The sequence below is a fragment of the Chenopodium quinoa genome, unplaced genomic scaffold, assembly GCF_001683475.1.
Source record: "Chenopodium quinoa cultivar QQ74 unplaced genomic scaffold, ASM168347v1, whole genome shotgun sequence".
In the NCBI taxonomy this organism is placed as follows: domain Eukaryota; kingdom Viridiplantae; phylum Streptophyta; class Magnoliopsida; order Caryophyllales; family Amaranthaceae; genus Chenopodium; species Chenopodium quinoa.
Window position 1 is genome coordinate 3,754,230 of NW_018744367.1, and position 14,526 is coordinate 3,768,755.

At 32.7% G+C, this 14,526-nt stretch overlaps 2 protein-coding genes across 3 annotated transcripts; both read right to left on the minus strand.

The window, feature by feature from the left end:
* Positions 1-1,268: 1,268 nt before the first annotated feature.
* LOC110696560 (probable protein phosphatase 2C 12) lies at positions 1,269-7,036 on the minus strand. Of its 2 annotated transcripts, XR_002506326.1 has the most exons (11): positions 6,811-7,036; positions 6,407-6,715; positions 5,985-6,156; positions 5,560-5,713; positions 5,409-5,472; positions 4,297-4,404; positions 3,014-3,139; positions 2,474-2,706; positions 2,156-2,355; positions 1,802-2,064; positions 1,269-1,698 (listed from the first exon to the last, which is right to left on the minus strand). XR_002506326.1 is itself a non-coding variant. In XM_021873899.1 (10 exons), exons 2-10 carry the CDS (start codon positions 6,602-6,604, stop codon positions 2,039-2,041), a joined length of 1,281 nt encoding a protein of 426 aa, XP_021729591.1. In that variant the 5' UTR covers positions 6,605-6,715; positions 6,811-7,036; the 3' UTR covers positions 1,269-2,038. The 2 variants fall into 2 exon arrangements, 1 of the variants encoding a protein (XP_021729591.1); XM_021873899.1 differs by having other exon boundaries at positions 1,269-2,064.
* A 3,487-nt stretch (positions 7,037-10,523) lies between these two features.
* Positions 10,524-13,232, minus strand: LOC110696774 (B3 domain-containing protein At5g42700-like). Its single transcript, XM_021874116.1, has 6 exons — positions 13,096-13,232; positions 12,842-12,940; positions 12,723-12,754; positions 12,448-12,610; positions 11,501-11,707; positions 10,524-11,409 (listed from the first exon to the last, which is right to left on the minus strand). The coding sequence occupies exons 1-6, from the start codon at positions 13,219-13,221 to the stop codon at positions 11,365-11,367; spliced, it is 672 nt and encodes a 223-aa protein (XP_021729808.1). The 5' UTR covers positions 13,222-13,232; the 3' UTR covers positions 10,524-11,364.
* Positions 13,233-14,526: the final 1,294 nt, after the last annotated feature.

Consider the following 14,526-nt stretch of genomic DNA (forward strand, 5'->3'; position numbering starts at 1 on the left):
AATCCAAACAATAAGTTATCCAATACCATCCATATTTAAAGTGACCCAAACCGATTCAGATCAACCCAAATAGATACAATGTGACATTACCTGAATTCGATGTTACCCTTCCGTTCCTAATCCCAACCCAAAACCCAAACCACGAATACAATTTGACAGTTCTAATCCATCACAACTTCTTAATGGATAGTTTCACTGCCTTGCCTGGCATTTTGCAAATTTGATAAGCAACATTTCACTCTTGGCTTTCTTGCTAATCAAAACAATGACTCTCATGGCCCGGTAATTAGTAATAAATTGCAATTATATAATGTGAATTCTATCTATTAACCACATTTTAATTACAACAATTTATTACCATCCATTACCAAATAGATCAAATTATTATGGTTGCTTTTAATTTTATGAACACCTCAAAACAGTATTTTTATCCGCAGCAAACTGCAAAGATTCAGGTTGTGAGGAACTTGATACCGCCAAAGATTATTACGTATGTTCAAAATTCCAGAAGACAATGTTTTATTAAGTACTTCATGAAAATTGCTAACCCTGCTCTATTTTCACAACGTAAACAAAAAAAATAAATTCTAAGATGAATGACATAGGTTTAGAAGTCTAATAAGAGGGCGTTTGATTCAAGTAATATATGTATAGGATGGGTTGAAATGAGTAAAACCAATATTACCTGGTGCTTGTTTAAGATAAATTCAATTCTCAAACCCACAATGTACGGGATTTAAGACCACACGGAGGAGTCCTATAAAACATTAAAACCTATAGGTATCAAATAAAAGAAAATTGTTCAATTTCATACAATACCAAAACATATTATTAAGTACTACCTCCGACTTTTATTAGTTGCAACTTTGGGGTATTATTTGTGAGGAATAAAATATTCCAAAGTTACAACTAATAAAAATCAAAAGTAGTATTAAGTTTTAACTCCTTACCACCTTGATCTCATTTCTAATTCCAAACCCACGCCACTCTACAAACCAAATGACATCTATATCAATGGCAGACATTAGAGCTAACCAATAAGCTGGGCCAGAGTGGGTCAATCTGGCCAAATTTTCGAGTAATGGTTGGTACTCGACTACTTGTTCTCCACAAGAAAAGAAAGAGGGAAAAAAATATTTGTTACAGCTGGCTATGTGTTATACATGTTGCCAATTAACAAGTTAGCTACTTTGTCTTAGATGTCAAACATTGAATTAATTCAACTAAAAAATAGAAGGGGGGAAAAAAATCAAAACCTAAAATTTCAATGGCTCAAAAAAAATTCCATAAATTAAAAATGTTTGATTAAATTATTGCACATGTCTAAGCTGACTGCCACCTTGCATAACCCAATTGATTACATTAACCACAAATGATTTAACTTTCAGAAATACAATAAAAACAAGATCAGTTGACAGAAAGAATATGATAAAACCATGAGCTTTCTATTTAAAAATTCACCACTTTCCTAGTTGCTTAAGAATCTTAAAGAAAGAAGCTGCTATATTTCAACAAATTGGTTGAGTTAACTCAAATAATTAATTTTGCACTATAAAGAATCCTATGTGTACGTCCGTATAGATAGTACAACCCGAATGACCCTTTCGGAAATAGTATACAATGGGAATTCTATGTATGGATGTAGTATACAGCTGAATTGACCAGAGAAGCAGAAAGAAACCTGAATACTCCCTTCAGCTGAGCGACGGAGAGAACAGCAAGCAGCAAGCAAATAGGTTTATCAGACCATCCACTAAACTTCCAACGGAGGCTCACGTAATCGAGATAATTAAACACTCACCAGTCAGGGGAAGATGCTAAATTAGGTTAGCCACTTCTAAATATGAGATTCTGACTTGAAATAACACGAGGGAAGAGGTCCAATCAGCAACGCCATACGAACCTAGATATATGCTTCAACTCCTTTGTGAGTCAAAGAAATAAATTCAAGCAACGGAACAAACCTCCAATTTTCAATTCTTCCATCATTGGCATGACCTATCAGACTTTGCCAACCACATTCCGATATTACTGCCAGCTAATCACTATCACTGTTATATCTATCTGCAAGGTAGAAATGCAATAATTCAAAGATTAGGTTCATTTACAACTACTCGTGAATTATAAGCAGATATCTAAAGACAGCAAAACATACTTCCAGACGGTCTTTTCCCTTCCATTGCTTCTCTCTTTTCTTGGCAACTTTGGCACAAGAAAGGGCCATCCCAGGGGCGAGTTTTTCGATTGGAAGAGCCGGCATGTATTGAAATACCGTCTCCGGGTTTAATCTCGGCTTGACAAATTGCACACATGAACAACTTGAACATATTGCAAAGTGGATATTTGGTATCAAGCCTGCAAGCCAAAATTTACTACTAAAAACAGTGCTATAACACAAAAGTTCACAATTGTTGAGTCACAAAGGAACAAGATGGCTCAAGTCACAATGAGAAATGATCAAAAGAGATAAAACCTTTCTGTAAGACATGCAGATCCATCTTCAAACATCTCCTCAACCACATCTGGTTCCAAGTACTCTCGTTCCGCTTGAGATGTTGACTCAGCTGACTTCTTCCGGAAAATGGCCTTAAAAACTCCTTTTCCTGGTTTTTTTGGGGCAGGAGAAGGGAGATTCTTCTCTGGTGGAAAAATGTCAACCACAATACAGGTTGTATCATCCCTGATACCTTTAACCTGCACTGCTTCCTGAAATTGGTACACAAAATATAGGAATAAAATGCTTTATTAGATACAGTCACAGACTCACAGTTAAGTAAACACAAATGGCTTTTACACCCACTGATCCATATAAAGAGGCAACTTCCAGATCTATTAAATTTTGGAAAATTATCCACTGTATCTAATTATTTTTCTACATCATCTATAAGGTTTTAAAAAATAGGGAAAAGGAATTCAAATAATAATAGAAATTAATAAATAAATAATAGATTACTACTCACAAAACACTATTTTTGTATATGGGAGTGACAAAGCACACGACTGCTCAGCATACCTTGACAATTTGGACAGCTGCCGTCTCTGCTGCCATTGTTCGACTACAATCAAGTGCTGCTTCAGAACTTATAATATCCCACACACCATCACTGGCGATAATAAGCCTACCACCAGCAGTCGACAGCTGCAAAATTCACAAGCAGATCATATCAGAAACTTAATACACATAAATATCCAGATAAATTAAACAGATAAAAAAAAAAAGTCTCATTGAGATTGCCTTATGCACTTAATACGAACATTAGACATAAAAATAAATAAATATATAAATAAAAAGCAGCCCCGAAAAGGTAGCAAACATCTCTAAAAAAGGAAGTAAGTATCATCAATGTCTCACATTAAGCATTTCTGAGGTAGTCTCATACTAGATTAAGCCCAACAGATGTACATAATAGAGTTGACAACATTCACAAAGGGTAATGAAACAAGGCAGTTTCAGCTTTGTCCACAGATACCCACCCTACTCCCTCCATCACATTTTAATCTTTATGCTTTTGACCATTTCTCTCTCACAAAAACATTCCAATGTAAAGATTAAAGAGTGAGAGAGGAAGTACAAAACTACATAGATAGGTAGCCAGTTACAACTTGTATACCTTTTGTTTAAAAAAAAAAACTATTTTAAAAGCAGTTTCAGGACATTGATGGCTAAGGGGGATGTGAGTGTTTATAACCAGAAAGCTTGATAATTGCAGATAATTTACATTTGCTACTTATAGTTGTAGACATGTTGTCATGATGTACTAGAACTGACAGCAGCAATAGCTATAGTTGTATCACAAAAGATCTGAAAGACTGCATCATTGTCTTGGTGACTCTTTGAAAGCCAATAATATCATATTAAGCAAGATGAGTGCCAACTGCCCATCATAACCTAAATAAGTACATTATCTGAAACTTTGATTTGACTGAATGTCTTTGTTTGTACTCATACTTCATATAAAAAGGCATCTAACAAGATAACAAGAATTCAGTGGACTTTATTTCTCTAAATTTATCTATCATTAACTTTGCTCTAATATATGATTGAAATCATCTCAAAGGTAGTCAAGAAAGTCTAATTTAACCATGTCTAAGATATATATACAAATAAAAAAGGAAATGTGAACAAATCTCAGGAACTTCAACATAAGACAAGTAAATTATTATTGACCATTCATAGAGGTCAAGGATGTGCATTTCATAAAAGCGTAATTAAAAACATTAGGATAAGCAAGCTTTTCCAAAACAGTAACGATAATCAAGCAAAAAATAAAAAATATTGGTAAAAAGTCTACATACCCTCACTTGTTTCACATAAGGGACTGGAACTATAAACTCGCCAACATCCCTATCTCCAAGGGATCGAGATAGGCAAAGGCCACCAGGCCAACATCTCAACGGACCAATCTGTATATGCATTAAATAACATGCTCCAGTTAGTAACAAAATAGAAAAACAGTGAAGCTGAGGTCAAAATGCTTAAAAAATATGCATAACACATAAGATAAAATCTGGTGCACAACATGCTCCAGATTTTAGTACTAATTCACTTCACTGGAATTTCCTGTGAAGAAGAGGCATCCGGCAAGCGTTCAATAAGCCTTAGGCATACATTCAGCATATCCATTATTGAATGATAAAAACCGATGGGGTAGACCAAACAATGGATTGTCCACTTTTACAGTCAGTTATAAAATGATCTATTGCCCATGAAGACAGGATTGTAAGCAGATGATATCCAGCACTGTATCCCTTTATTACTGCAGATTTACCGGAACTTTTTCATCTTTTCATTGAACAACCACACAATTTAAAATGTAGATAAACAGTTTACAGGTAAAAGAAAATTTTAAGTGGTTAAGCATAGAGATTCACTTATTCAAGTTCGAAGTACCCCTACTCTTCATTTTTGCCATAGAAAACTATTTTGGACAAAACTTAAACAGTAACATCTTATAATAACAGAGGAATATGTTTTCACCAAATCTCTCTAAAACCTTAATGGTGTATATGTGTTCAATCTATCCAAAACTCTTCATATCATACTTTTCAAAATCTAAAATAGCTATAACAAAAAAAGATAACTACCCAAAATAAATATCGGACAAGTCTCTGCCTAACTACTGTATCATTTTTTATGTTTATTTGGATTTTCGATATACCCAGTGCACTAACACGAGAGCATACTCTGGTATATAGGATAAAACAAAACAAATAAAAAAACATTAACCTCAAATACATATATCAGGCATATGTAATAAGTCTGACACATTAGGCAACAAGATGGATTCCAGTGAAAAAAGATAGATTAAAAACACTATATCAATTCAAGCAAGAAGATGCAGTGAATGACCAGCAAAATCAAAAGAGAGGGAAAAATAGGTTTCCAAGAAGAAAAAAAAAAAAGTTACCTCTGTTCCACCACCAGTATTGAGACGGCCAACTTCACCTCCACAAGCTGTAACACGATCTCTCCTGATAGAAAGTTGAACTAATATGTTAACCTCGACAGTAGCACAGAACTAAGATGACTAATAGAACTATGTTGTGCCTACGACTTACTCTTCCTCATTGCTCTCAAGCCTGTGATCAGCAGATAAACAAATTATCTCACCCTCAGCGGATTCAAGTATGCAACGTGAGTCCCCTACTGATGCTACAGTTATAGACCATCCTTCAATAATCGCAAAGGTAACAGTAGTTCCCGACGCTTGTCCTGTAAACAAAACTACCCACTCGTTACTTATCACGCCTCATCACGAAATCAAGTCTTTTAAAAGATTACAAAATACACTCTTTCAATTAGAGAAAAAGATTGTCATATCAGTCAGCCAAGTCATAGTCAAGGCGTCAATATCCAACTTACCAACACCCAACTGCTGAGAAAATCGACCCAAAATAATTGTCGAATACTAGTCAAACTCTTCAAATTTTAAATACATTAATCTAGAGCCAAGTAATAACAAAATTCACAATCATAATTTCACCTTTCTCCAAAAAATCTTTATCCGTTTTGACAAATCCAGCAACCAAAGCCCTTGGCAGCGCAGCAACCCAATCGTCTCGATTAAGATCCGTTGGCATCGCGCTTAAAACATTACTCAAAAGATGTTCTTTGGCATAGATAGCAGCAGCAGATCCATTATGTCCATCAAACAGCTGCAATTACAAACTTACTCCCATCAATCAACCTCATTCAACACAACAGTTTGAGGCCCACATCAAATACCAACCAAATTGACAATAACAAACTTACTCCCATCAACCTCATTGATTCATAATCAACAAATCAATCAATCAACACAATATCAATTCAATAAAGATCATAAATTCCATTAAAAAAAATCAAAAAAAAAAATCAAAAACTCGAAAAAAATCGACATAAATCATCGAAAAATCGAGAAATTACCCCGAAAACGGAGAAAGTGGTAACACCATCACCAACAATACGCTGGCATTCAGTCTTCAAAAGGGTATAATCTTCGCCTTTCTTACTTTGATTAGCTTGACCATAAGAAAGTTCTGGATTCTCGATTCTCTCACTATTCTGCTCCCTCCTTAACAACACCGATAAAGGAACCGTTTGATGGTCGCCTCTCGACGACATCGTTTTGGGTTTTCCCCAATTTTCACCCCCAAATCAAAAATCGAATCAATCAACTCAAAATCACAAACACCCTAATCTCTAAATCGCTCAACAGTGCACATAAAAAAACCTCTGCATTAATCAAACAACAATGTAATCAAAACATTAACAAAAAATAATCAAACAAAATGATTTTGAACGGATATTGAAGAGAGAGAAAGACGTACAGAAAAGGGGGAAGAAAGAGAGAGATCGAGACGGCGGTTAGACGGAGAAAGAAGGAGGAGAAACGGCGGTGAAAATGGCGGTTTGAAGTGATCGAGAAACGCGGATCCCGGCGAAGAGCAGAAATTCCATTGTAGAGAGAGAAAGAGGAGAGAGAGAAATAAGGGGGGAGTGCGGAAATGGTGGTGTTTCGTTTGTTTTTGTGTGTTTTTTTTTATCTTTTCGTCTTCTTATTTGGATTTTTTGTTTGTTTATTTTTTTATTTTTTTATTTTTTTTGGAGGGTTTACAGATGATTATTACTCGGTGTTGTGGGTAATGTGTGATGTCTAATGTGTGTGTTTGGTTTTACATTTTCTTGTATGGACCAATTCTTCACAATTTGATGATTGTCCATGCTAAATTCTCATTCAATTTATTGCTCAATTTGATATCTGGATGATTAGCTAATTTAGTTGGTTAAAATTTTGAGATTTGATATCTGATATTCAAATAATATGACTGGTTTTTGACACAAACTAGGAATTGACGGATTGTTATTATAAACTTAGGCTAACTCTTGTCCTTTTAGATTACTACCTTCGTAAATGTATATTTGAAATTGCGTATTTGGAATAATTTTTTCATCTAACAAACGTCCGGAGGCTAGATAAGATAACTAAAACTAGAAATATTAGATTAAAATGAATATTAATTACACCAATCGACGCGTGATTTTGGCATGCATTCCCAAATTAATACCAATTTAGGAAGTATTTTAAATGTAACACCCCGAGGGCATTCGTTAGCATGATCCTTTTAAAAATATCGAAAATAAAATTTAGACAAGTCTCTCTCTCTTTATATATTTATATATATATTTTTACAATTTTTGACGAATCAAATAAGACCGCATATGACTACATTTTCATTACATGTAACTAGAAAACAATAGTCGAAGTGTAGATTATGAATCCCTACCAAAACATTTAACAAAACTCTAATGAATAGTGCATGGACATTCATATCCCTAAAAATGTTCTTTTAATATTTGCCCCCATTTGATTTCAAAAACCCTAAAATTGTCTTTTGAATCCCTTAAATTAATTATGTGTAAATAAAAAGTTGTGTTTATTTTAATATTTAAAGCCATCTTTTACTCCATTTCTTTTTGTTTTTTTTCTATTTGGAATTTAAACACTATTTAATACAAAGTATTCTAAAATTAATTTTAATGTATACGGAGTACAAAATTTACGGAGTATATAATTGTATATATATATTTTTTTTTAATTATGTATGATGTCTTGTTTAATTTATTCTATTTCGGTTCAATACGCACTTAAAATGTAGACATTTATATTTCTAGAACTCGATTTTTTTTTTACCATTCCCTCGCTAAATCAGAGTAGCTTTACTAAAAACATTGCACAACTACACAACATCCAATATAAGTATCACCTATATGCAAATAAATATAATAAAATATCATGCAAACATGCATAGGGCATAAAGGCTACCGGTTATATTTCTTCTCAAAGGGCTAGCCATATTGCGCACATTGCGCGTGGTAGAATCCCTAGTTGTTTTAAAATTCTAAATGACAACATTAATATTTTATTGAAATATTTAATGACTTACATATTACGGAGTAACTAGTTTTGTACTCCGTATTGCATTTATAACTAATACTAAAATAACAACCGCTGATATCATTCTATCATAAAATTAGACACATGGCATATTGCCATTAAAATTTTTCCCTCTAAAACTATAAATGATGTCATCATTTTATGTTTTTTTTTTTTCAAAATTCTGGTTAGCTATATTATTACTCTGTATTAGTATCAATTTCCGAAAAACAATCTAATTCTCTCTAATAATAATAATTTAATTATTTTTCCTCAGGTATCCATTTCATCGTTCAATTTTTCTATGACCTCTAAATTTTTTTTTAATATTTGATGTTATTTATTTTGAGATTTTTTTTTTAATTTTGATAATAAAAAAAAAAATTATTTGTTCAAATCGTGCATCGCCACGAAACTAATCTAGTAAGGACACTAAACTTTACTACTCCGTAACCATGATATATTTTTAATAATTAAAATTGATTTTTTTAATTTTTAGTAATTAGAATTGGCTATGTTTTACACCATTCTTCACTTCCCATCAAAAAATAAATAAAAAAAATAAAACCAAAAACAAAAATACACCGTTTATTAGTAATAGAGTCTCTCATTGAAATTTTTTCATGATCACCAATACACATCTTTAAATACTTTGAATTTCATATACAAATAAACATACTAGAATAACGTACTCAAAATTAAAATGTTAGCTTATTTGATAAAATTCTAAACTCAAATTCCATCAAAGTTTTAAATCTAAACATACAAAATTAAATGGGTTAATCTTTAAGGTATGAGTGAATATAATGCGTGATGCAAAATTACATTAGTTTCCAAATCTTTCCCTTTAATAAAGACTTTAAACTTCTCTCTCATAGTCATACAATATCATCACTACTATGAGAATAGAGATGTCAAAAAAACCACAACGACAACATCGAGAATTCGGCGCTAAATCCAGCCGTATATGAGCCGGTGTTTACCTTGCAAAAAATGGGACCTACACCAAACATACCATCATCCTTTTTTTTTTTTTTTTTTTTTTATTCTTCAATATCTTCATCTATATATCTACTCTATTCTTACTCTCTTGACTTTCTTATCATTTGCATGTTCATGGTCCTAACTTATAGCGTAGTCTTAGGGAATTATTGGGAATTATTTTTTAAGCTATTCGAAGAATTATTGTAGATAATCTTAATTATTTTGTAACAAATTATTAATTAGGCTTAATAATAATTATAGTGTGTTATATGACTAAATATATAAGTATCATTACCTAAATTGAGTGCTTTATATGATGATTAGTGGCTTTATAACAAAAGGCTAGAACATGTCAATGTTCTAGATTTAGATATTAAGCAAAATTGATTTTGTAAAGAATGTGGAAATTGTATACACGTTAAGTATTCTTTCAACCAAAAGGAGATAATTTTCAATCTACTTTACCACTTTATAGAATATCATCATTAATTTAATAGGGATACCAAATGGAGGTTGGATTTTGCTTAATATGAGACATTTTTTCTATATTTTATTTTAAAAAGCGTATACCATAGTTTATTGATACTAGCTATAGAGTTTTCAACCACCAAATTTAAATAATGGCCGGTAAGCCCCTGTGTTAACTCATGTTTGAGATGGCAATTAGGTCATTAATTAAGGTCATTTAGGTCGGGTTTAGATCGGGTCATTAATGGTTAAGGTAGATTTTGGGTTCAAGTTTGGTCAGATCATTTTGATTCTATTGTCGCTTTTTATAAATAATACTAATATTAGGAACATTGATTATCTGATCAGATTAGGTTGAGCATGATTGGTCAGGGAAAGACATGATTTCATGTAAAGTGTGAGTCTCAATTTGGGTATTTTAGGTTAGATAATTAGGTATGAGTCAGTTTTACCAATGTCTAATTTAAGTGACAATAAAAATTTATTTTCTCACTATAGTTGGTGACTTTTTTCTTCCGATTTAATGCTAATGTGTAACTTTAAAAAACATAAAAATTAAGAGAGCATATAGATACAAATTGGAGAAATGATGAGAGAAGGCCGGATAAAATGAAAGAAGAAAAAGAATAGTGATTAGTTGTTTACAACTTTTTTAAGCCAGCATTTGTTGCTCTTTTGAAACCAACGTTGCTTAGTTAAAGATGACTTTGGGTCGGTCAGGCTAGACCATTAACCCAAAGGCTACTCAATGTGCTAGGTCGACCTGAAATTACAAAACCATGACCCAAGCATGGCCCATGAGCCTTGTGGACGTGCCAGATAAGGCCACATGCTTACCCATGACAAAGCCCATGGGCTATCCTAAAAAAATCCAATAATCCGTCTGCGGAAAAAAAAAAAAAAAAAAGTCATGAAACTCACTTTTATTAATTCTCGTGCTTAGGAAGCGAAGCTTATAACATGTTGCAAGTCAACTAGTGGTTAGTTCAATGTTTCTTTTATACTTTGGTGTTATAATATTCTTGTGTACTTAGTGTTTGTTTATACTTCATATTACGATTTGTTGTTAGTTTATGTCTTTCACGTGTTAGTTTATATTCTATAGTTCATTATGCCATGAAGGGAGTAATAAAAATGTGCAATGCAAACCAGAATCACTATGTTGGCATTCATATTAATCATCTTCAGCAAAAAGGTTTCACATCCATGTTCAGGTTTTATAACAAAATTATGATATGATTTCATAGTTCATGAAATTGAAGTACTCCCATCCGTACTAGACTAGCTCAGCTAAACGCGCCTAGAATATTAACAAGAAAAACTTTGATTCATGGTTTACACCTGATATCGAAAAATTGTTACATTAGCTAACAGCCTAGAGTATTAACAAGGAGATGCTTCAGTTTTTTGATCAACTTTAGAAAAAGACTCAATCTAAGCACTAGACTATAAGAGCAGATTTGTTTTTCTGAAAGATGTTTGCAGTTGCAGCTAGTTATCCCTCTAGAGCGACATCGTCGCTTCTCCTTATAATGTATACCTGCAGCCCCATATCATACAAAATTACGCATCAGACATAACAAGTAAAGTAGCTGAGAAAATAACGAAGCAATCGTAGATAAATTCTTCACCTTAAAAATCGAGTGACTGATCACTTGGAAAATGACAGTATCCCCATCAACAAGTTCATGAGCCATAGCAAAGCCGCGCCAACCTCCACTTAGTCCAGTTTTGCGTGCTAAGTAAACAGTTGGGTACTCATCGCCCTCTTCGTCTACCAGTGTTATTGCTGCATCGTTATTAGGTAAGCTCGTCCTGCAAAAGTCACTAGGAAGACCCTGCAGCTCAAATTAAGGGGCTCTGATTAGGTACAATGCTTTAGACAATAGTCAGAGAAATTTACATGAATATAGCTATCTGGTGAAATAAAAGATCAAAATCCGGATTGTAAGATTAAATGTAATAATTAACTATGAACTATTTTATACTCCGTATGAAGTATACATATAGCGTATAAATGGGATATATCATGGTGCTGACATTAATTTTTTAATTAGAAACTAATAAAGCTTAATTAAGCTACTCAAATGGGCATGGTATTATTAAGTACGATATATGAACCATAATTCTTAGGCTTGTTATGGGGTTAAAATTCGAAAGTGTTTCTTAACCACTCGTATCAGGTTGAAACATGTTAATCAACTATAAAAACATAGATTAAAAAGCAAGTGAAAAATTCCTGAGAAGTTAAATTGAATTTAAATACTTGTCATTTCCCTCTTAAAAAAAAAAATATCCTTGTCATTTCCAAGTAAAATAGTCAAATTCAACACAAGGACATATTCGTGTCGCGTTCGAGTAGTTGAGTTAAATTACCAAAGCTTGTCACCTATCAAATTTACCAATTCGAACTAAAATGATCAATATGGAAATTACTAGGCAATTAGACACTTGGACCCATACTTGTCTCGTTGAAATTTCAAGTCCGAGTAAAACAACTCATCAGCAACCCATTTACCATAAAAGACTAAATTTTTCTATAATTAGATACATATAATGACAAATAAAAAGAAATTACCAGCCAAAAGCAGCCAGTGACATGGGAAGGAAGCATTGGTCTAATGACAGTAGGGTAGCCCTCCTCCTCAAGCTTAGCAACCAATTTCTCTGCTTTCTCAATTGTAGATGCTCTTTCTTCTTCTGTTGCTACTCCATAGTTCCCCCTTACTACTCCATAGGTCCTACAACCCAGCAATTTTTCATCCGAAATTAATAGTCACGTTGATAGTCATAACATGACAACTACATTTGAACAGGTTGGGTATTTGAATGAATGATTTAAAATAAACTCACTTTCTAGGTGAGGACAATCTAGGCAAATGAACCTGTACCCAAAAAAAAAAAAAGAAGAAATTTAATAAATGTGAAGAATAAAAATTAAGGGAAATTAAGGTAAGGAGAGGAGAACAAACTTCAACATAAACAGGGGCAGGATTTTTAGCAACTCGAGCGGATCGTCTAACGGCCACCATTTTCTTCTCTACTGTCCGAGGCTTCCAAACCTTCTTCATCTTTTCATTAAAATGTTATAAACATCACATTAGCTAACTCATTCTGTCCGACATTAATAGTCACGTTGATAATGTAATTTTTAACGAGTACTAATGTATTGTGACAACTAAACCCGAACAGAAAGAATAGATAAGAGAGAAAGAGGGGTAGTTACCGGAGACGATTTGGGGGAAAGGTTTTTGAGAGATTGAGAAAGATGAATGAGATTGAGATCTTCCAATCGTTTCTTATTTTCTTCAACTCTCTTTTGGCGACTTTCTTCATACGACACTTTTCCCATTTTTTTTGTAATTAGCTATTTTTTTTAGTATTGAATTAGGTATTTGTAGACGTTGTACTGTATTTCAATGGTGGAAAGGAGAGGTTAATGAAATTAGGGAAGGGAGATGAATTTGAATTAAATAGGTGAGAGGAAAGGACAACAGTCGACCGTTGGAATAGCACTGTGTTGGAATAGGTGTGTCAGCTGAGAAGAGTAGTCTTGGAGGAAGATTTTGAGGAATGGGTTTTCATTGCAAACCTTCTAAATTCGAATAATACTCTGTCCAAAAAATCTGACACATCATCTTTTCACACATAGACAATGCATCAATTAAATTAGTTAAATTCCCGCGCAATTGCACAAATTTTACTAAATTATATAATGAAATACAATATTAATTCCTGTACAATAGATGCACGGTTGTTTAATATAGAGTAATTATAATACAACAGAATAATAATACAACAGAACTATAAAACGACATAAAAAAAATACTTTTGAAGGGAAAATACTCAATACAAGACTGCCAAGTGTCAATTTAGGTTCGCCTTTAGTAATATGTAATAGATATCAATGAAAATTATTTTAAAAATTGTATTATGAAATTTATATTAATACCTATTTAACAACATAATTGGTTTAAAAAAAATTATGATAAAATATGATTTTATTATATTAGTAAAAATTATGGTCAAAGCTAATACATGAATAGTAAAAAAAAGTTCAAAGTCTCAAATATTCTATTACGAAGGGAGTATTTGAGTTTCAGAAGTATTACTAGTGTGTGGCCCCAGGTGTTGCAGCGACTTGCTACTTTGATTAACCTTTGTGATTATACATGTTTTTAACATTTATGAGGTTTTTTTTACCCCCTTATGTAATTAGACGTGATTTGCAATTATATTTATTTATTTTCATGTTTATAACATGGTTGATTATTGGTTTATATGGTTAAAATAATCATCCTTGTTCAAATCTCCGTATCCTTATATTTTTATGCGGAATAATATTGATTGATTGGGTGACGTGGCATAATGATCAAGGTTGATTGAATAGTAATGTGGCATAATGAGAGGTTAAGTAGGTGACGTGGTGCAATAAAAGGGGTCTACGTGGCATGTAATACCCCGTATTTTTGAAACGTATTTTCTAATTAATTAATAATTATTTTCTAAAAAGGGTATTTTAGTAATTTATTTTACTATTTGAATTTTGGAGCCAAGATGAATTTGAATTTTAGCGCCAAAAGTATTTTAAAACTTTGTTATTATTTTTGGATTTTGGATAAGATTTATTATCCATTTATTTTATTTTAAAAACCAA

Excerpts from the sequence above, each read along its gene's own strand:
- LOC110696774 (XM_021874116.1), bottom strand. The coding sequence starts at position 13,221 with ATGGGAAAAGTGTCGTATGAAGAAAGTCGCCAAAAGAGAGTTGAAGAA. Across the intron at positions 12,755-12,841 it reads CTGCCCCTGTTTATGTTGAA|GTTCATTTGCCTAGATTGTC; the intron begins GTTTGTTCTCCT and ends TTTTGGGTACAG. Across the intron at positions 11,410-11,500 it reads TCAGTCACTCGATTTTTAAG|GTATACATTATAAGGAGAAG; the intron begins GTGAAGAATTTA and ends ATGGGGCTGCAG.
- LOC110696560 (XM_021873899.1), bottom strand. The coding sequence starts at position 6,604 with ATGTCGTCGAGAGGCGACCATCAAACGGTTCCTTTATCGGTGTTGTTA. Across the intron at positions 2,707-3,013 it reads CAGCTGTCCAAATTGTCAAG|GAAGCAGTGCAGGTTAAAGG; the intron begins GTATGCTGAGCA and ends TACCAATTTCAG. Across the intron at positions 2,065-2,155 it reads AGGGAAAAGACCGTCTGGAA|ATAGATATAACAGTGATAGT; the intron begins GTATGTTTTGCT and ends TCTACCTTGCAG.